We start from the raw sequence: 21,906 nt of genomic DNA, 5'->3' as shown, positions 1-21,906 counted from the left end.
GTAACTAATTTAGCCCTCTATTTTACCAAAAAATAAATAATAAATTAAGATTTGTTGAAAAGCAAAAATATACCTGGCTACAGAGTACAGACATAATTTAATTGAAAGAAAATTTAAATAATTGTTTTTAAGAAAATATAAAAATTGAGTTTTTTCTTTTTCTTTTTTTATTTATTTTCACCCGGAAGAATGTAAACCGTCGAGTCCATACCGAGAGGCTCGGAACCAGGTTCGGTCTACCTTTTTTAAACCAAGATAGATACAGGGGAGAAAAAAGCAAGAAAACTGAGAGAGAAACAGAGAGAAAGTGTGAGAAAGAGCGAGAAAATTCGAACCCATTCTCTCTCTTACTCTTCCCTTTCCTGAATCTCTCTCTCTATATTGATATTCTCTTCAAAGCTGTAGTCTTTGTTTTATCATTCCCTGAGAATTCAATCGAATTAAACTTTCTTTTATATTTAAGCAAATAATCTGATTTTTTTTTTTGTTAATTTCAATATAATTTGTTGGACCAAAGCTGGCTTTGGAGGAATTTGTGTCCGTGAATTAATGATTTGGATTTGAAATTTGAAATTCTGTTGGTTTTAACCGTCAGATTTTTCTGGGTTCATTGGCGGGTGTGTATGTGACAATGGAAACAGAGCAAGTTTTGCCTTTCTCTGTAGCTGCTATGATTGAAGATGTTCTTCAACAACATGGTACCCGATTGAGCGATAGGGGCTTGGCTTCAAGAAAGGCCGAGGAATCTTGTATGATAAATCATTTCTTAAATTCTTTCTGCATTTACTTTTCTGAAAAGATTGATTGAATTTGGAGTTCTGGTTTCTTTGATAAGCAGAGGAAGCATTTCTTGATTTCTTTTTGGATTTGCCCAGTGGGTTTTGCAAAAACATTTATGACAATCTAATATATGTGGGTTTTGACAATTGAAACTTTGGTAATGTGCGGTTGCTTTGAATGTATTTGTAATGATAGCAATTAACTCTGTGGGGCTTGGTTATAAAATTTGATGAATTATGTGATACGATATTCATATTCATGCAATGTTACGTAAAATATTTTGAATTTAGATAAAATGTCTGAATTTTGATATCCAATAATCTCATTTTCCTTATCATCATTGTCATTGGATTAGTATTTTTCATTTTCCTTCTTTTCTTTCCCTTGCAATTTCTCATTCCCAATAATTTTTGGAATTTGTCTTGAAGAAAAGGCGAGCCTTTGGTTGCATGGAAGCTCAAATCCATAAATTCCAGAAAGCTTATCTTTTGATTGCTTTACGCTCCAACGAATTTGAGAAATGATTCTAGATAGAACTAAAATAAAAAATTGAATTCTGCTGTAACTTCCATTTCCATGTTAGTTGGTGAAATTTGTCTTCGCTTAGCTTGAGATATGCCACATCATTTTGCAGCCTTGAGAAGATATGAAGCAGCCGGGTGGCTCAGAAAGATGGTTGGAGTTGTTGGGGGTAAAGACTTACCAGCCGAGCCTTCGGAAGAAGATTTCAGGCTCGGATTGCGAAGTGGGATAATCCTTTGCAATGTTCTTAACAAAGTTCAGCCCGCTGCTGTGCCAAAGGTATGGTTCAGCAAGGTTTTTATTTTCCTTTCAGCAATTTTACTTGTAAGTTTATCTGTCTGTAGGTTTTTGATGAAGTTTATTGACTAATTTAGGTGGTTGAGGGCCCGTGTGATTCCGTAATTATTCCTGATGGGGCAGCGCTATCTGCTTACCAGTACTTTGAAAATGTTAGAAATTTCCTTGTAGCTGTGGAAGATTTGGGGCTTCCTACCTTTGAAGCCTCGGATTTGGAACAGGTGTGTCTTGTAGTTTATTTAACATGAATAGGAAAATCTGTATAATGGGCTTCATCCATACCCCTCCTCTTTTATTTCTCTGATTTACTGGAAAAAAAAAAATGCAAAATCTGTATAATGTTACTTCAGTCTTGCATATCCTTGTTAGAAAACAATTATTTTTGGGTTGATGATGAACCAATATGGTGCAGAATAGATGCATTAATTTGCGTGAGTTTTCAATCTGACATTGCATTATTTTAATCTTCTGACTTTACAGGGAGGAAAATCTGCAAGGATTGTAAACTGTGTTCTAGCACTCAAATCATATAGTGACTGGAAACAAGGAGGTGGGGTTGGATCATGGAAACTTGGTGGAAATTTGAAACCACCTACCTGTGGGAAACCCTTTGCACGGAAAAATTCAGAACCATTCATGAATTCTTTCTCAAGGACCTTATCACCGAGTGAGAAGTCTCTAGAGAGTTTGTGTAGTGATCTATCTTCACACAGTGATCTCAGTCCTGACCTAAATGAAGCAGTTAGTGAGGTTTGTATTTCTTTTTCTTTTTCCACTTTTTGTTTGTCAAAGTAGCATGACGCCTAAAATCTTATGTGTATTCCGATCTACAGGGTCCATCTCGTTGCTTAAATATGCTAGTCCGTGAAGTTCTTTTGGATAGAAAGCAAGAAGAAATTCCAATTGTAAGTGTTCTTGCACTTTCTTTGTCATGAATTTTCCTTATATAAATAGATTTTGAAGAGACTGCTTATGATCCTCCAAAGTAAGCAGGTGGGTTTGGAAGTTATTATAACAATCACTGACTCCTACCATGGATGTATTTTAGACCATAAATTGTCCCAGTTGGTTGACACTAACCCTTTGGGTGCAGCATTTATCCACATGCTACACGTTCATTCTTGTAGTCTTCTTGTTTGGCCTAAGTCATTGTTATAACCGATCATATCTATTTTTTAATCATTATTTGAGAGCAACAACTGATTTTTTGCCTGTCACAGATTGTGGAAACTATGCTTAATAAAGTCATAGAGGAGTTTGAGCGCCGCTTAGCAAGCCAAAATGAACTGGTAAGCATCTGTTTTCTCCAATAGCGGTATTACTATCTCATACTCAGATGTTTTTCTGACAAAGATCCTCTCTGCCTTGAGGTTCCCACTTTTAGAAATCATGTTCTTGCTATAGAAGAATCATTATTGTATCTGATTTTTTTTTTCTTTCTAAAAAAATATAACAATTATTGTATCTGACTTTGATTTTTCTGGTAACCTGACAGATGAAAACAACTGTGAAAGATATGGTAATATCTGACGTTGATAATTCTCTTTCAGAAACTACTTCTGGTGATATAAAGGTATTCACATTCGTCATTTAAAATGAGAGTGATTTACTTCTGGCATTCAGAATATATTTTTCACAAGCAAGTTGATAATATTAATGATTGCTTTTGTGTATTGAGTTCAAATGGGTGACCTTTTTCTTTCACTATGATTAAGATGAAAGAGAAACCTGCCACACAAGATAAAGAGGAGGAATGTTATGATGGGAAGTGTGATCTTGACGAGGGATCAAAACTTCAATTTTCAAACCAGCATAAGTTGGTTGAACAACAACAGAGAGATATTCTGGTAAATTGTAGTAGTATCAAACTTGCTGGTAGCAAATCTGTTAATCTCATGCAATTAGTGACTTTGATTTTGATATTCTGTAGGAACTGAAACATATTCTTCATAGTACTAAAGCAGGCATGAAGTTTTTGCAGATGAAGTACGAGGAGGAATTCAACAATCTAGGTAATCATTCAAATAAAATTTTTTATGGTTCTATAAAGTTATTGAAGTAGGAATGATATCATTAATTTCCCTTATTAGGCAAGCACCTACATGGTCTAGCTAATGCTGCTTCCAGACACAAGAGTGTTCTTGAAGAGAACCGCAAGTTATACAATCAAGTGCAGGATCTTAAAGGTGACATTTCAAATGGTTTCAATTCTAAGTTTGTGACTTCAATCAATAATTTTTTTCTCAGTTGCTCAACAAGATCTAAAGGTCATGTTTATTATGTTTGATCAGGAAATATTAGGGTATACTGCCGAGTGAGGCCTTTCCTGCCTGGCCAACCAAACGGTTTGAGTGCTGTGGGGCACATAGATGAAGGAAATATTACGATTATCGCGCCTTCAAAATATAGCAAAGAGGGGCGGAAGTCATTCACTTTTAACAAAGTATTTGGTCCTTCTGCAAGCCAAGGTTGGTCTTTTTTTTTTTTTTCTTCTTAATTTTTCCTTTTTGTCAAATTGCCTTATCTACTGCTGCTTTCCTTTCTTTGCAGAGGAGGTATTTTTAGACACCCAGCCTCTGATTCGGTCCGTTCTTGATGGTTATAATGTTTGTATATTTGCTTATGGCCAAACAGGATCAGGGAAAACTTATACTATGGTAAGAGATTCAGCATGTTATCATTGGAATCAGACTGTTGATAATTTCTTTCACAATAAGGCTTTGAGTTATTTTTTGCCAAAAAATGTTTGGTCATTTATGTTAGTTTTATTGATTTGTCTCATCTACCAATCCAGAGTGGACCCAACGAGCTTACAGAGGAAGGCCTAGGTGTAAATTACAGAGCATTGGGTGATCTGTTTCTTCTCTCAGAACAGAGGAAAGACATTATTTCCTATGATATTTCTGTTCAGATGCTTGAAATTTACAATGAGCAAGTTAGGGATCTCCTTGTGACAGATGGTCTCAACAAAAGATATCCTTCATGACACTAGTTTATTCCTTTAAATTATTATTGATTGTTCTGTACCTCTTACTCCTATATGTTTTCTTGACTCCCAAGTACATTAGAAATTCGTAACAGTTCTCAAAATGGAATCAATGTACCTGAAGCAAACCTGGTACCTGTATCATCAACATCTGATGTTATAAATTTGATGAATATTGGGCATAGGAATCGTGCAGTGGGTGCTACAGCCATGAATGATCGGAGTAGTCGTTCTCACAGGTATGGCTAATTTTGTCTAATAACTTTTATAGTAGAGCATTTTTTTTCTTTTCAAAATTTTCCTCTTAATTATTATATCCTATGCGAATTGAAATCTATAATATAACATTTAGTTATTTAATATTTTGTGATTTTGAGAACTTGATTATAGTCCTATTGTATGCATAAATGGATACTTACTTCTATATGCAATCCATTTCCAGCTGCCTTACAGTTCATGTTCAAGGAAGAGACCTGACATCTGGATCTATTCTTCGTGGCTGTATGCATCTGGTTGACCTGGCAGGGAGCGAAAGGGTTGACAAATCTGAAGTGACGGGAGATAGATTAAAGGAGGCACAACATATTAACAAATCTCTTTCTGCTTTAGGAGATGTTATTTCCTCTCTTGCACAAAAGAATTCACATGTTCCTTACAGGAACAGCAAACTCACACAGCTGCTCCAAGATTCACTTGGTAAAGTTCTCATTGTCCTCAGATATTATTCTCTTCCATTCTTCCACTAGAATCTTCCCTGTTGCTAAGTTGTTGGTCCTTGAATCCATCAGGAGGGCAAGCGAAGACACTCATGTTTGTTCACATTAGTCCCGAGCCTGATGCTGTTGGAGAAACAATTAGTACCCTCAAATTTGCCGAAAGGGTTTCCACCGTTGAGCTTGGTGCTGCTCGGGTTAACAAAGATGGCGCCGATGTGAAAGAGCTTAAAGAACAGGTTTTACACTTCGTGTTGCTGTTTGTTTTTCTTTGAGATGCATGTTGAGGCTGCCTGTTAGTTTTATCTTTATCCTTTTTATCTGCATAATAAATTTGCAAAGCTTTGACTCACTTGTATGTCTTTTATGCTTCAATAATTGTGTAGAAAAATAAAGGTTTCTTGTTTACATTCTCTTTTTAGATTGCTAGCCTTAAAGCAGCCTTGGCAAGGAAGGAGGGGGAAACAGAGAGGCCTCAACATGTTCCATCTAGCAGCCCAGAAAGAATGAAAATTAAGTCATGCGGTTCTTCTCCTTCCCATCCCAGTTGGAGAAGTGTTGATCTCCCAGGGGGTCGTAGGCAACCAATGGAGGATGTTGGTAACTTTGAGGTATTAACCAGGGTATCATAATTGGTAGGCCATGATTTCACATTAGCTTAGCTATTTACGAACTTTATCTGAGCACCATATTTTCATCTTATGCTTGCCACATGCATCAAAGTCTGGATTGAATCTATTGCAAATCGGACGAGCCCATTGCTTTTTGTCATTTGTACTGTTACATTGTCTGTCTCTAGTGATAAACCAACAAGACAAGAAAAAGTTGAAAGGCTAGACTGATCAGCTTATCATTTCAAGATGAAAATGTTTTGTTTTATATTCTATACCAGTTGAGGCAGAACTAAGCCATCACGAAAAATAAAGGGACTTAAATCCAAGGAAATATGGAGTCATTTTAGAATATATTCATGAGGAAGATCGGCTTACCATGCTCCATCAATTGCACTTGGCCAGAAGATGATGAGGCCAGATTTAAAACGACATTATTTGTTGAAACCTGAAAGTGATTTAAGTACATCAGTGAAATAAACTCATCTCGAACGTGATGATAAGGCACAAAGTTGACTCATTTCTACAACAAACTTTACTGTAGTGTGGTGCCTAAAATCCAATGTAATCTCATATTTTACTTTAACACCTTTTAAAACATGATTCACTGTCTTATATTGGCTTGCAGGCTCTGAATCACTCTGAACTAAAGCCAAAAAGGCGTAGCTTAGATCTCCAAGATATGTTGATGATGAATTCACCTCCCTGGCTACCTATTGGAAGTCCTGGACTGAATAGAAAGGAGGATGACAAGGACTCGCTTTCTGGTGATTGGGTTGATAAGATCATGGTGAAAAAACATGACACTGCAAGTAGATATGAAAATCCGATGGGACATTGGGAAGTTGACAAGAGACAATTGCCTGAAATGTTTGGTCAGAGTTTTCTCCGAGTTCCTACAAAAATACACCCAGAACTAACAGCGAACAAAAAAGAGAACCCGGATTATGATTTAATTAGCGGTCGGTATGAAACGGCCACCGATGACTCTGATGAGCATGAGGCTGCAACTAGCGATTCCTCAGAACCAGACATGCTTTGGCAACTGAATCTTCCTAAAGGTACCAACATTCCCAGTGGTTTGGGATCAAAAGCAAAGAAAACAAATCTGAAGCCAGTAGCAAAGAGCCTGGAATCAAGGTAACCTGTCTTCTAGCTTTTATATTTTTCTATGTTCTTGAGCAGTAGTGCTGGTGGTCTACTTCCTCTTCTATATGTTTAGAAATTTTCTTTGCACTTCATTGTGGAATGCAATAATTTTTCCCTTTACCTGCTAGAAAAGTTACACTAGTTGCTCTCAAGGCTTGCCATTAATTACGTAAGTTCCATTTGATCTTTTCTAAACAAAAAATATCTTTTGAATTATGTGTTTGTAACCACCAGGTCTGCAATTCCATCACTGTATCCTTCTCCATCACGGATCAAACCACCCAATGGGGTTAGTCAACCTTTGCACAAGCCTGGAAGGCAGGCCACTCCAGCTGATGGAAAGCGGAAAAGTGGGAATCCTAAGTGAGAATATTATTAATGGGGTATTGAAGAAGTTGCTATATGATTCTTTTTTATTATTATTATTTTTTTTTTTGTATTTATTATGTAGTTGGAGAGAGAGAGAGAGAGAGAGAGAGAGGGGTCTTTTATATTGAAGTGGCCATAGTTCCAGTTGCCTGAGTTTCTCTGGTGGTGATCATGATATTATGGCATCCCACCATGCCGATTTTCATGTGTTTTGTGTTGATATTGAGTCTTTCTTTCTTTCTTACTTTCTTCTTTATTGGTTTCAAGTGTTACATAAAAATAAAAGGAAGAAAGAAAAATGTGCGAAGTGAGAAAAATGGAGTATTTGCATCTTGACTTTCATTTCGCGTTTTTTATTTTTTATTTCTTCGTGATGTTGTACAATGATACTGATGCCTATTCGCCAACTTTATTTGTGTTATTCCCTGAAATTATTTAACTGGCAATTAACTTGAAGTATCACTGTAACCTCGAGCTTATTTAACAAGTAAATAACCTGAAGAGTTACATAGATCCCTTAATTAGAAAACAAAGCAGCGGGATATACATCGTTGTTTTTTTTTTTTTTTTTTCCTCCACAAGATAGCCACAGACTAAGTCACATGATAATGAATCAGAGCAAGATACTAAAAGCATTGTAACATAACTTAACGATAAAAGGATAACATCAAGTATTTCAATCATGGATCGATCACCAAATCTGGATCTCCAGATATTACACATCAGGTGTAAGAAAGGAAAAGCCTTCTTCCTACTCATCAGCCTGCATACAGTCCATCATTTCCGTCTTGGCCACAAAGACTAACCTATCCAAGTCATCCATTAAATTTCCCTGCACAGGGCCCCATGAACCATCTTCTAAAGGCTAATCGACTGTAAAACAAAGATGTTTACATGTAGAAAAGATAAAAGCGTAAGTCCACGACTTAGCGAATTAAACACGTGTGAATCATGTCAATATGCAGTGAACTCAAGCTTTTATAAAAATATGACAAATTACATACAACATCATGCAACATGGTTTATGACAAGTAAATGAGGCGAAAAATCACGTTGATGCATTATAATATAAAATTCAATATCACATGCCACATGTCATAACTATCATCCATATGGCCTATCCGTACATATAACTCTCTTACGATGATATTTGTGCGTTTTGTGGGACTTCAGGTATAACACTAGTGCCTCAGTGAAGTACAATAACCAGCTATCACTAGTTATCTAACCGAGTCCGACTTCGGGTAATCCACATAATTAGTGTTGCCATAGGGCGTGATCACTGTCCGTATGTAGTTGAGCTGGTCATTTTAGCCTTCAAGTCTAAGGTAGAGAACATTCAAAATACACATGGGCCATAGGGTCAACCCAATATACATAATATGCACATGTTCTAGACTCTTCACTTGTTTTTCCAAGGGTAGCCATGTCATATAAAGATATTAACCATTTTTCTTATCAATGTACGAATTTACAAAATTCACACAATCAACTATCATTTTCTCAAATATTCCATTTGCACAAAATAAAAAGTTTATTCTATTTATACAAAGCATTCCATGTCAGCATAGAGAATGCAAGTTTAATATCAAAATAAACATGCTAAAAAATGTTGGTACGCAGTTTCACATGAGTCTTACATTTTTATTTTTTATTTTACCCCCCCCCCCCCTTTTTTAACTAAAGTTAGGTTGAGTTGAGTTTATTAGTTAAAAAATAAAATAAAATTAAAAAGAGTTCTTATAAACACAAGTTAGAAACAAGATTTGTTGCTTTTAATCTTGTTATTATGGTTCGGTATCAATTATGGGAGGCAGGAGGACAAAGGAAGGGCAAAGCTCAAAAGATTAAAGTAGATCTCACGTTAAGCGCAGGCTACTAAAAAACAGGCTTGTGAGTTTAGGCCCCTTAAGTTGCCCCTTTGCCAGGTGTCTTTTACGGGCATAGAGAGTCACTTCTTTGGCTACACCAGCTGTTTTTTTTCTTCTGAAGTACAATAGACAAGGAAAAAAAATTAAGGAACTAAAAAAAAAAAAAAGTGGAGGAGAAAGCCTATCCAAAACAAGTAGGAGAAGGTCTTGATAAAAAAGAAAGTGGAAATGCAACCACAATAAAGTCTGGTTGCAGCCCAATTTGCCACATGATGAGCACAAAAGTTTACACTTCAGTTGACATGACTAGCCAGCCAGTTAGTAATAAGAGAAATCATGGACCGAGCTCAGATATGATAGGAGGCTAGGAGCAATGCATTAGTCTTGTGTGATGTCTAATTTTTAAAGAATTAAAATAACAATAAGAGAATCACATTCTTAAAAAAAAGAAAAAAGAAAGAAAGAAAAAGACAAAAAAGGATATTTAATGAAAGAGCAAGTTGAACAGCCAAAAGCACAGTTTATGGAGCGGTTGATTTTAGCAATTGAGTTTTGCCCCCACAGACATCCACTTGGGTAGGCATGAAACAACCAACCTTTCCAACTGGGTCCGGACCCCTTCGAATCAGTGGCTAAATGTCAGGTGGTTTAGGCCCCTTAAGTTGCCCTTTAGACAGGTGTCTTTTACGGGCATAGAGAGTATACTTCTTTGGCTACACCAGCTGTTTATTTTAGCAATTGAGTTTTGCCCCCACAGACATCCACTTGGGTAGGCATGAAACAACCAACCTTTCCAGCTGGGTCCGGACCCCCTTCAAATCAGTGGCAAAATGTCAAGTGGGCCCCAAAAGCACATGGCCACGTCAGCAAACGCTTTTTACGTTTTTCGTGACAATACTCCCAAAATCTTCTCTCTCTTAAAAAAAAAGAAGAAAGAAGATATTTTGAGTTATGTCAATTAATTAATGGGATTTCTCTACTTTTTATAGGTTGGTCAAAACGCAGGATTTAAAAAATATAGCAATTTAAAAAACAGTTAATAAAAATATAATTAAACATTATGTAAGACCGTGTTTAATTTTTGAAATTGTACGTTTTTAATAATGTATCAATTCACTTACGATTTGAAAATGAAATTTTTTAAATTCATTTTTAAATAGAACACTTACTATTCGAAAATGTTAATTTTTAAACTTATTCTCAAATAGAACACTTTAAGCGATTTTGTTTAAAAATCATCACTTAAATTAAAAAGGACAACTTCATAAAAGGGTATCGAAGTATCGACTATTTTGAAAATATGGTACTAAATTTTCAAAAGTCTCAAATTAGGATATCCAAGTTTTCAAATGTCTCAATAAGGGTAATCCATTAGGATTTGCTGTTAAATCCTATCAAAAATTTTAAAATATTCCTGTGTTAAATTTTTTAAAAAAATTTATAAAATTTTTCAAAAATTCAGGTATGGGTATTTTTGTAAATTCCATTAAATTCTAACCAACATCTAAATCATAGCAATTTTTTTTTTTCTAAAAAAAAAGTGGTATTTTGAAAAATTTGACAGAATTTAATAGCAAATACTAATGGATTACCCTTCATTGAGACGTTTGGAAACTTGAATACCCTAATTTGAAACGTTTAAAAATTTAATACTATTTTTAAAAAAAACGATCAATATTTCAGTATCCTTTTACGAAGTTATTACTTAAATTAAATAAAATGGAATGGGGCTCTCAAATATTAGGGAAAGAAGTAAGAAATTAGTTACTAGGGATAGAAATAAACATTGATTATAAATCATGCAAGTCATCATTCATAAAAAAAGAAATCGTACAAGTCATCAACAACAATTCAGGAAACTGAGGAAAATAATAAAATATCCAGGAAAAAAAAAATCAGGAAAGATGAAAATAAAAAACGTCAACTCAATGTACAAGTATATACATGGGACAATTGACTTGCTGCCTAATCATTGCAATTATTTATAAAAAAGTAAAAGACAAGCAAAACAAACAAATATACAACCTTGTTGCCACTAATTGTTCTGACTTTTTTTTCTTCTTTTTTTTTGTAAGTTTTCTATTTGTTCAATAAGAGTATTCCCCAATTTGCAGCAACCTTTATATTTTAACCAAATCCAATATTAGATTCTTTTATCATTTGTTTTTCAAATAGATTTATACCCCTCATGAGTCATGAGTCATGAGGATGATATACAGTTGACCCAATTTAATTTTGCATATAATTTATATTCCCAAAAATAAGTACGTGCACATGTTTTAGGCGGTATTATTATTATTATTATTATTTATTTTAATTTTAATTTTATTATTTTTTAAAAAGTATTTTTGATGTGGCAATAACTCAAATTTATTTGTAATTTCGCTTGAGATGCAAATACAATAGAGCGCTAGTAGTAGTTTCTTTAAAATTTATTTCATTCCCTAAATATAAGAAAAATTCTTTAAAAAATTCATTGAAACAGATTTTTTTGTTGTTCTTAAAAATAAAGGAAACCAAAAGTTATACCCTAAATTTAAAGAAGTAAAAGTAGTTCCCTTAACATTATTTTAATATAAAAATACTTTTTCTTTCCTTTAACGTTTATTTAAAACGATATTTAAATTATTATTTTCCTCTCTGTTTCCCCTACTATTTAATTTAAATAATATTTAAATGATAACGAAAATTTCTATGGATATTATTTGAATAAGGAAGCAAAAAGTAGTTTCCAATGGGTATCAAAATAATATGAAGCTTATTCATTAGACATAATAAAAATAATTAATCAAGAAAAAATGTTACGGGTACAAAATAAATAAACTCTAAGTATCTATCTATTAGTACCAAATTTGGTATCCCGGACAATATTTTCAAAAAATAAATCAGAAAACATGTCCCATTAGAGCTGGTTGCATGACCCATTAGTTCCATTTGCCACATCTCTCTCTCTCTCTCTCTCTCTCTCTAAATCTTGGTTAAGAAGAAAGTTAAGAAAAAGGACAAGAATAGTTGGCATGGATAGTCTAAGGTTGTTTACCAATCTGTTTGTCCTAATCCACCAAATTATAATATGCTGTCTTAATCCACCTAATTTTTGCCAACTAACAAGTGGAGAGGTTGTCCTCCTTATGGACCGCCATTTTGATTTATTAATTATTATAAGTCAACATCATATAAAAAATGACCCTTCGTTACTACACTCAAGTACTACACTTTTTACAATCATTTTATATATATATATATATATAGATTTACTTGGCCAGTTCATATAAACCCACAATATTGATAAAAAAAAATTAATTATTTAATAAGTAATATGATAAATGCCATGTATTTTCAATTCGCTATTAAATCTTTTACTTGTACACTTCATTTTTAATTTTTAATTTTTTTAAAAAATGATTAAATTAAACTCAAATTCAATGAAATTTCACCAACCAACACCATAAAAAAAAGCACACAGACTAAATTTTCCACAAAAACAAGTCTTAACTTAAGCCCAAGAGTCACAACTCTTTCCCTTCAAAAAAAAAAAAGAAAAAAGAAAAAAGAGTCACAACTCTTTTACAGTTCTTTTATAATTTACTGGTAATTTACTAAAGATATTTTTAACACCTTTCGATTATAGAGTAACATGTGTTAACAAATTGTAAATGAATTATAGGTTAATTGTAGGTTTATATATATATATATATAGGAAAATAGATAAAAATGCCAAGACAAAACCACCGCCGAAGGACCTTTCCGTCATTTCACCTATCATCTGAGCTTTCCTCCGTTTACAACGAAGATTAGGACATAAATGTCATTATCAAACAGAACTTCGTCCAAAAAATCATCGCCTTTTCCGCGTTCTCTCTCTCTAAGAAAAACACTCACCCTCCTCACACACACTCTCTCTCTCTCTCTCTCTCTCTCTCTCTCTCTAGAGATTTCTCTTCCAATCAAATCACAGAAAACCCTGTGAGCCTCTCTCTCTCTCACGCGCACACAAAGTTTTTCAGGGTTTTTGAGCACCTGATCGAGGTCCAGAAATGCAGGCCTTGTAGAAGGGCTCGCGGCTCTGTTCAATGTCCGATCCTCTCGGCCTGATCTACAGCTAAAACTGTGAGTTTATGGCTTTTAATTTTGTTTCTTGTAATTTTCACATTTTTTAAACTATTATTGCCACTTTTAGTTCGAATTTAGCTCAATGTGGGGAAAGAACGAAAAGATTGAGATCGGTTGGTGGAGATTTTTGGTAGTTAGTTGTATGTGAATTAGTTGAGTGAAACTGTGTGAAATAGATTGAATGGGTTGGTCTTGTTGGATTAGGTTTTTGATATGAGCTAGTTTTGTTGTTTTTTTTTTTTTTTTTTTGGCGCATTTTGGTATTATTTGATTTGCATTAGGTTTATTGCTTAGGCATGGAACTGACTATTTGTACTGAGTTGCTATGGGAAGAAATCAGATCAGTTGGTGGAGATTTGTGTGTTTTAAGTGGGGCGTTTTTTTTTTTTCTTTTTTTCTTTTGGGGATTGGAATGTGGGGTTCGGGTGATTGTGTTTGACTGGTTGGTGTTTTGTATGAAGGTAAGAAATGCCATTGGCCCATAGATTTGGTAGCATCAGAGCTTCTTTTGTACATTTTGAGGGTTATTTCGATTTCTGTTTACCGTCTAGTGTAATGTATTTTTCTGATTACTGAAATGGTACTTTAGGATATTTAGATTTGTACGGAATAATTGCCTGCTTTGTATTTTTTGTTTGGATATGAGAAATTATGTGAGAAATTTTTTATTAAATGGCAAGTTGTAGTTTTATTTGGTGCGTAATTTAAAATAATATGGTATTAACTTTTGTGCATGGAAGTTTTAGATAATTGGGTTGAGGTACGTGCATATTTTTATGCCTGTTTATGATCTAAGTGATGAAGTTGCGGAATACAACCTAAATCATTGATTTTGATGATTAGGTTTTTGGCATTGGGGTCTTGGAAATGCTGAAACGTAGACTAAGATGAGCCAAGTTGAAGTGTCGAGGATGAGGCCTCCTCTTGTTCCGCTCGCGACTCTGATTGGTCGTGAGCTTAGGAACGAGAAGGTTGAGAAACCTTTCGTGAAGTATGGACAGGCAGCTTTGGCAAAGAAAGGAGAGGATTACTTCCTAATAAAACCTGATTGCCAGTGGGTTCCTGGGAATCTGTCGACATCATTTTCTGTTTTTGCGGTATTATTTCCTTTCCGTATACATATATAAACTCATGAACTCTAAGCAATAATTAAATACCGCCCATCTGGTTACTAAGAAAAACTGAGAAAAGATTATGTGAATTTCAAAACCGAGTTTCTGGTTGAAGTTGGTTCTGTTGAATAGAGTTCTTGGTTTTCAAGTCTCAACAGTGGGAAATTTCAATTCAACTTTGAAAAAATTTTGTTTCTTATCTTTTCCTTCCTTTTCTCAGCGACCAAGTGGAGCATCACTATAACTCCCTAATGGTTATAATACCCACTGGAATTCTTACTTGGCAGATTTTTGATGGGCATAATGGTATATCAGCTGCTATCTTTGCAAAGGAGAATTTATTGGCTAATGTTTTAAGTGCGATTCCTCAAGGAATCAATAGGGATGAGTGGCTTCAAACCCTTCCCCGGGCGCTAGTTGCAGGTTTTGTGAAAACTGATATAGAATTTCAGCAGAAAGGTGAGCACCCCATTTTGTTATTACATTTATATGTTTTTTATTTTTGGCCTTTTCTTTTGGGTTCATATATTTTACATTTGGATATTTAATGACAGGAGAGACTTCTGGGACGACAGTTACATTTGTTGTGATCGATGGTTGGACTATCACTGTTGCATCTGTTGGTGATTCGCGATGCATATTGGACACCCAAGGCGGTGTGGTTTCTCTCTTGACCGTTGATCACAGGCTGGAAGAGAATGCAGAAGAGAGAGAGCGTGTCACTGCTAGTGGGGGTGAAGTAGGAAGGCTCAACGTATTTGGGGGAAATGAGGTATAATTTGATTATATATGTTCAGCATGCTACTCGCAGAAGCAAGAAGCTCTTATGCATTATATGTCATTCTCCTATCTTACTGGCAATCTGTATATGGTTCATAGGTTGGCCCCCTCCGCTGCTGGCCTGGTGGATTATGCCTTTCTAGGTCAATTGGTGACACAGATGTTGGAGAATTCATCGTCCCAGTACCTCATGTTAAGCAAGTGAAAGTGAGCTCGTTATGTCTTATTGGTGATGGTTTTATTTGCATATTTGGTAATGCATTCTGATGTTGAAAAACCTTTTTCTGGTTGTTTAGCTTTCAAATGCTGGAGGAAGACTTATAATTGCTTCTGATGGTATCTGGGATGCTTTATCTTCTGATATGGCTGCCAAGTCTTGTCGAGGTTTACCTGCAGAGCTTGCTGCAAAGCTTGTTGTGAAGGTGGTGTCTAGAACTGAATTCTTCTTTCAAGTCCAAGATGATACTTAAATTTAACTTTGTGTGGCTTAATGCTTATTTGTGCCATTGTTACTTCTAAAAAAAAATGTTCCATTATTTAGGAGGCTCTGAGGTCAAGGGGCCTGAAGGATGATACAACCTGCCTTGTTGTCGACATTATCCCATGTGACCATCCTGTTTTACCGCTAACACCAAGGAAGAAACAGAACATGTTCAGTTCACTAGTGTTTGGGAAGAAATATCAGAATTCTATGAACAAATCACCAAGCAAGCGTTCGACTGTTGGGGTCGTGGAGGAGTTGTTTGAAGAGGGTTCTGCAATGCTCGCAGAAAGGTATTTATTAGTGTTCCTAATTTAACATCACTAAACTATGCTACCGTCATGGTTATAGAACTCATTTACGACAGTCCATAGAGCAGGATATTGAGCCATCTTATTGGATTCTCCTGCTGCGCCTGCAAATATATATATATATATATATATATATATATATATATATATATATATATATACTTGAATCCAGAACCTGTTGAATAAATGGTTACATGCAATTTCCTCCCACAGTTGGATGTATGGCTACTAAGCACATGGCTTAATAGTCATCATTAGTCAAATCAAGGCCAAATTACTTCTTCCTATTGTTCGATAACATAGGTTTTATTATCCTTGACTTTATAATGATGCGGCTGCATGTTTAAAATAAATAAAAAGGGGGTTCTTAGGTTCTGTCATCTTGGTGTAGTCCTTAGTTCCTCTTCGTTTCAATGGAAATGCAGGCTGGGTAAGGATTTTCCTCTGAGTGCGAGGTCTGGGCTTGTCCGGTGTGCAGTCTGCCAAGTGGATCAACCCCCTGGTGATGGATTATCAGTAAATTCAGGGCCTTTCTTCTCACCAGCATCAAAACCATGGGAAGGCCCCTTCCTCTGCACTAATTGTTGGAAGAAGAAAGATGCCATGGAAGGAAAAAGGCGAGCAGACCCACAGTGACCTCATTGTAATTTATCTGGTAAATTAGTAAATGTTGATATATATTTTTTCTCTGGCAGTGTGAGCATGCTTGGTTTTCCTATTCGAAATTGTTGTTATAGATGTGTGTAAGAGATGAGGTAGAGATACAGAGAGTAGGTGTTTTGGAGATTATGAAAAGTTTGTGTCAAGTCTGTTTGTGCTCAGCTGTTGGACTGACTGACAGAGGACGGACATGCTATCTATTAGATATGTTTGTGATAGTTTGATTACTAACAGCTTGAATTTGTAAGTAAAACAAAGATTGCGTAATGATAAGTTATGTTGCCGCAGCGTTTTCTTCTTGTTGTTATGGCAGATGTGTTTTTACTTTAAATTTGATTTCGCAATGATATTTAAGAAATGCTAGAGGTACCGAATATTTTACTAAGAGATTATTACCAAGATAATGTGGAGCTTATTTATTAGAACTTGTAGCAATTTTTTTTATTAATTGTTTTGATCATTTCCAATGAAAAAACTCCACATCATCTTGATACTAATCTATTGGTAAAAGATTTGGTACCCCTAACATTTCTCATGATATTTTATTGAGAATGCTACACGCATTATACAGAGTAAGGTGTTGACAAATATTGGCTGTCCTTTATAAACCAGGACTGACTTGGTGCACAGCTGTTCCTGCTTATCATTTGTCAAACAGCATCAATTGGAAGCACAGTACAAGTTCCTGGTTGTTTTATTCTCTTATGATGATAATACATGGTTAATATTTGTTCTAGGTGTCCCACTCACGCCATTTCCAGTTGAGCATATCTTCTAGTAATCAGCATAGTGTAATGTTACTCTTTTTACACTTGCTGATTTGGTGTGTTTTTAAGTAGCTTTTCATACTTGACACTTCAAAAAAAAAAAAAAACAAAACAAAAAAAACAAAAATAAAAGGAAAGCAAATTAAAGAGCAATGGTATTCTTTACTCATTTATCATTTCTATTTCATACCGGTTGACGTGACGTATTGTAAGTAACTTTTTTTTTTTTTGAAGTGATTAATATGAGTAATCATTTAAAACACTTTATGTCAGTCAATGTTAATGTAAAATAAGTGTGAAGAGTGGCATTACTTTAACTTAATACATGTTAAGTCAGCCGATAATTGAGTGTGCATAGTAGCATTATTTTAACTTAATATTCGTCACGTTAGCCAATAAATGGGGGTGCAGATGAATATTACTAAAAAGCAAATCAGGACTTTTGGGTTTGAGGTTTATTCTAGTAGTATAGATGTTATGAGGCATGCATAAAATAAGAATATTACAGCCGAAGATGGATAGTTCTTGGCTTACCCTTGGATTAAGAGATGAGGGAGGAGTCTAAATGACAAGTTGAAAGGTTAATAGAGGAAAGCAGAAAAACATGTTATTCACAAGGATGTCTCCATAAAGAATGAATTGAAAAAAAAAGTCAAAAAATAACAAAAGTAAAGCATGCGATAGTCTGCCATCTTTTGTCAAAAGTTTGTAGGGCTCAATTTGTAGAAGCTGCATGAACCTCTTGACAATAAGTCCAAGTACATTTTATAAAGATTCCCTTTTCTTTTTAGCTGTTGTGGAAATTGGATTTTCCATGTTAGCTACTATTGAGACATCATCATGTGCTGCCAGGAAAAAAAAAAAAAAAAAAAAAAAAAAAAAAAAAAAAAACCCACATAAAATTAGTCAAATAGCAATGATTGGGAGCACTTCTTTTTAACATACAGACCTTCTCTTGAATGTCTTGGATATGTATGGGAATTGGTTGCAGACCTTACATATCTTAGGCCGAATCGTCGTAATATCCAGATGGCCCAACGATGGCCCACCTCATGTTCGTGAAGAATTATTGGGCTTGTTGACAATTGTGGCCCAGTACTGGTCAAGCGGGGTTATTAGAAGTGATAATTAAATAATTAGAAAGCTCAAAAAAAAAAAAAAAAAAAAAACCCTTTTGGCTATGTGATTAAGCTTTGTAAATATTGACATCACGGTAACTTGAGGATGAGAGTTAAAGAGAATAGCCGGCCTTGATGTTCGCCATTTCTTTGAAAAAATCACTCGAGATCCTAGTGTGTAAAAATAAATGGTCAAGATTGTTTTCAGTGAAAAAATAGCTAAAGTTCTTTCCTAATCTTGCAATTTAAGTAGTTTATTTTTGGACATAAGATCTCTAATAATTTTTTCGCTAGAGGCCTTGAGTTTAATTATTATTATTTAAAAAAAAAACTTGTGTTTAGCAGTTAAAAGCCAATAATTACGGGGTGGATTAGGAGTGATTTAGCACACAAAACATTTAATGCATAATAATAACATTAGAATTAAAAATACATGAAAATTGAGGAATACATGCCGAGCAAGTGGAAACAAGCAACGTGTACACAAACGAGCAACACATCAAACACCGAAGATTTGCAAAAACCTACAAAACTAGCAGACCTTGTGGCTTGGCAACTACGTACGTACGTTTTTCATTCCAAGTTTGTTATTGGGGGGGCACCCATTGAAGCTCAATGCCATAGTTCCAAGAATCCATAGAAGCTCCAAGCTTCAGATCCACCACAGAGGTATAAGCACTGCACCCTCCGGCCCTGACCCTAATCATATGCGAAGTCATGGCAGAGTCCTTCAAGTAATGGCAGCAAAGGGTATTCCTACACCCACTCGCCTCCTCCACCTTGTCCTCAAACAGCCGGCAAAAGCTGCTCGAAGAACAGTTCAGAGGCGACCTGAGAAGGTTATTCGAGCAGTTCAGCAGCATGACAGTGTTATGAGTAGATATGTTGAAGGGCAAGTTGTCGTCCAGCCTTAATCCCTCCGAAGTAGTGTAATCAGCAGAATAACACGTGTCTTTCTGTATTGGCGGCGGGCTTATGACAAGCTTATAAGCAGTTGGGTTAATGCTTAGGATCTTGTAGTAAAACCCTCCTCCCGACAAGAACTCAAGAACGCCATTGTTGCAATAGACTCTGTACATAGAGTCTCCACAGTTGTCATCGGTGCTTAGAGGGTATGGAACTTCAATGCTACCACATTTTGGGCAAACTTTGTATGCTGACACGTGGGAAAGTAAAACGAGCACAAGAAACATCCTCAGTAAAGTGTCCATTGTTGGGAGTACTATACACACACACATATATATATATATATATATATGGAAGCAAGAAATGCAGAGAGAAAAGTGTCTATTTATAGGAAATCACAGAAGAGAAGTAGCTGGGACCATTGGAGTGTAATAAGATTTATTAAAATGTACGGGAACCCATAAATTTGGAAAGCCCATCAAAGTGCAAGGATTTATAGTGCGTTGTCACCTATGAATGGCAAGAGGCGTGCCCGGCCGGTGTTTCAGCTTTATTGGAAAGATTAAGGAATAACATTGAACTCCCACTCATAGAGATCATAAAATAATTAGTAGGTAGCTCTATATATGCATGATTATGGGCAAAGAGAGGAAATATGGTTCAAATTATAAGAAGGATAAGGCCGGCGTGGCTTAATTTATAGATTTTGAGGCGGTGACAAATTTAGGTGGGACATTTTTATATTTAAGTATATAATTTTTTTTTTTCAAATGACTTGCAAAATCTATCTCTGTTAACACACATTTAATTTTAACATATGTCATATTTTGTGTTGAGCTACATATAATTCTTTTTTTATGTACATATAATTTAGCGTAAAATGAAATTTACTTTGTTGTAAAAGTTATTTTAATGAACAAACTTAGTCAATATGCTAGTTTTAAGTTCATGAGAAACTATAAGTTTAGTAACTGTATTAAGGGTGCAATTAATATAACTTTTCATTTTTTCTTTCTTTTCCTAGGCTTCAGTCGGCCCCGAGAGGAATTGTAATTGAAACGGAGATACGATCTCTGTATCAACCCCATACTCGAGCTGACGTGTTGATGACGACCTAGCTAATGAGACTATTGGTGGCTCTTCTGGACCGGTTACTCTCGTCAAGACAGCGTGCTGACGATCGATGCTCTTAGTAGCTCACTAAACCAATTCCGTCACGATGAGTTTGACAATGGCAGTTTAAAACTTGCAAAACTTCAGATTACATTCACCAAAAAGACTCAAGTGTTTAAAGACTTGCGACACTTGTTTTGATTACCGAATAGAGTAACGCTAAAATCCTAACAACTTGTACTGAGATATTATGATTTTTGGGCAGGATATAAGATGCAAACTTAACTTGTAACTTGTTAAGTCTTGATCATCAAAACTTATGCAAATTAAAAGGGTGATAAGTACTCATTAAAAAAAAAGGGTGCTAAGAAACCTGGTCAATCATTCCCCCACCGTTATTGTGGAGATGGTAAGCTAAGCCATGACGTAGCCGTCTCATGGGATTTAAAATAAATTGAGACACCAATCCCACTTTCCTTGTTTAGAATTTTTGGGTGCCACGTGCCCAATGAAAGGCTCCCCATCTCCTAAAGTGGTCTCCAATACATAATGTTTAATTATAGAATCTTTGGGTGCCACGTGCCAATGAAAGGCTCCCATTTCCTAAAGTGGTCTCCAATATATATAATAATTACAGGGAAGGTCAATATCCTTTGGCCATTGAAGAGACTAGAGAGTAAGGGTTAATATTATATTAAGTTATTGACCTAGCTTATTTGGCCATTAATGCTTAGATGTGGCCATGTTCCCATGTTAGTTGAACTTTCAAAGTGAATGTTTACAACCAAGTTTTTCACTCAATTGAGTTGAAAAAAATTTATTTTGACTCAATTTATTAAACTTAAATGCGGCCAAAAACACATATGAGATAACATGCTCGATCTATTAAAAATATATATTAGTTTAATTGACTGAATTGATAAAAAAAAAAAAAAAAAACTTCTAATCTAATTTAAAGGAAAATTTTGTCCTAATAAAAAAGTTGGATACTTAAAATACATAATTTGACCATGTGTCAACCTATAATGCACTATATGATTTTAAATAAGTAAAATCAAATCTTAGGTTAAACACTAACCATGTCAATTTCACAAATATCATAAGTTTAACCTCCCATTAACAATGTTTAGAACGAAATAAGTCAAATAACGTACATCTTATTTTAATTTTTTCTTTTAAAAAAGCATGACATTCCTTGGCCCCGTCGAAACCAACTCAATCCCCTTATATTAAATGTCACAAATTAA

At 35.1% G+C, this 21,906-nt stretch overlaps 3 protein-coding genes across 4 annotated transcripts; 2 read left to right on the top strand and 1 right to left on the bottom strand.

The window, feature by feature from the left end:
- The first annotated feature begins 284 nt into the window (after positions 1 to 284).
- On the top strand, positions 285 to 7,632 carry LOC133852281 (kinesin-like protein KIN-14I). The gene is made up of 19 exons (XM_062289009.1): positions 285 to 749; positions 1,415 to 1,581; positions 1,677 to 1,820; positions 2,080 to 2,349; positions 2,433 to 2,504; positions 2,820 to 2,888; positions 3,095 to 3,172; positions 3,315 to 3,446; positions 3,530 to 3,611; positions 3,690 to 3,785; positions 3,891 to 4,067; positions 4,150 to 4,256; positions 4,394 to 4,574; positions 4,665 to 4,824; positions 5,028 to 5,281; positions 5,374 to 5,537; positions 5,721 to 5,909; positions 6,538 to 7,049; positions 7,293 to 7,632. The coding sequence occupies exons 1-19, from the start codon at positions 632 to 634 to the stop codon at positions 7,423 to 7,425; spliced, it is 3,105 nt and encodes a 1,034-aa protein (XP_062144993.1). The 5' UTR covers positions 285 to 631; the 3' UTR covers positions 7,426 to 7,632.
- A 5,517-nt stretch (positions 7,633 to 13,149) lies between these two features.
- LOC133851972 (probable protein phosphatase 2C 5) lies at positions 13,150 to 17,042 on the top strand. Of its 2 annotated transcripts, XM_062288606.1 has the most exons (8): positions 13,150 to 13,408; positions 14,255 to 14,508; positions 14,811 to 14,982; positions 15,078 to 15,295; positions 15,403 to 15,510; positions 15,600 to 15,725; positions 15,845 to 16,077; positions 16,521 to 17,042. In XM_062288606.1, the coding sequence occupies exons 2-8, from the start codon at positions 14,299 to 14,301 to the stop codon at positions 16,729 to 16,731; spliced, it is 1,278 nt and encodes a 425-aa protein (XP_062144590.1). In that variant the 5' UTR covers positions 13,150 to 13,408; positions 14,255 to 14,298; the 3' UTR covers positions 16,732 to 17,042. The 2 variants fall into 2 exon arrangements, with proteins under 2 accessions (XP_062144590.1, XP_062144592.1); XM_062288608.1 differs by lacking the exon at positions 13,150 to 13,408 and having other exon boundaries at positions 14,368 to 14,508; positions 14,744 to 14,982.
- A 2,008-nt stretch (positions 17,043 to 19,050) lies between these two features.
- Positions 19,051 to 19,908, bottom strand: LOC133851031 (wall-associated receptor kinase-like 20). Its single transcript, XM_062287322.1, has one exon. The coding sequence runs from the start codon at positions 19,876 to 19,878 to the stop codon at positions 19,228 to 19,230; it is 651 nt and encodes a 216-aa protein (XP_062143306.1). The 5' UTR covers positions 19,879 to 19,908; the 3' UTR covers positions 19,051 to 19,227.
- Between the last annotated feature and the right edge of the window lie 1,998 nt (positions 19,909 to 21,906).

Source organism: Alnus glutinosa, chromosome 12 (assembly GCF_958979055.1).
Source record: "Alnus glutinosa chromosome 12, dhAlnGlut1.1, whole genome shotgun sequence".
Lineage (NCBI taxonomy): Eukaryota > Viridiplantae > Streptophyta > Magnoliopsida > Fagales > Betulaceae > Alnus > Alnus glutinosa.
The sequence above is the reverse complement of the archived record's forward strand: the minus strand, read 5'-3'. Positions and strand labels throughout refer to the sequence as shown.

Bases quoted from the DNA above. Each gene is read 5' to 3' on its own strand.
- LOC133852281 (XM_062289009.1), top strand. From the start codon at position 632: ATGGAAACAGAGCAAGTTTTGCCTTTCTCTGTAGCTGCTATGATTGAA. The intron at 1,582-1,676 runs GTATGGTTCAGC...TGACTAATTTAG, and splicing joins AGCCCGCTGCTGTGCCAAAG to GTGGTTGAGGGCCCGTGTGA. The intron at 3,173-3,314 runs GTATTCACATTC...ACTATGATTAAG, and splicing joins CTACTTCTGGTGATATAAAG to ATGAAAGAGAAACCTGCCAC.
- LOC133851972 (XM_062288606.1), top strand. From the start codon at position 14,299: ATGAGCCAAGTTGAAGTGTCGAGGATGAGGCCTCCTCTTGTTCCGCTC. The intron at 14,983-15,077 runs GTGAGCACCCCA...ATTTAATGACAG, and splicing joins TATAGAATTTCAGCAGAAAG to GAGAGACTTCTGGGACGACA. The intron at 15,511-15,599 runs GTGAGCTCGTTA...CTGGTTGTTTAG, and splicing joins CTCATGTTAAGCAAGTGAAA to CTTTCAAATGCTGGAGGAAG.
- LOC133851031 (XM_062287322.1), bottom strand. From the start codon at position 19,878: ATGTGTGTGTGTATAGTACTCCCAACAATGGACACTTTACTGAGGATG.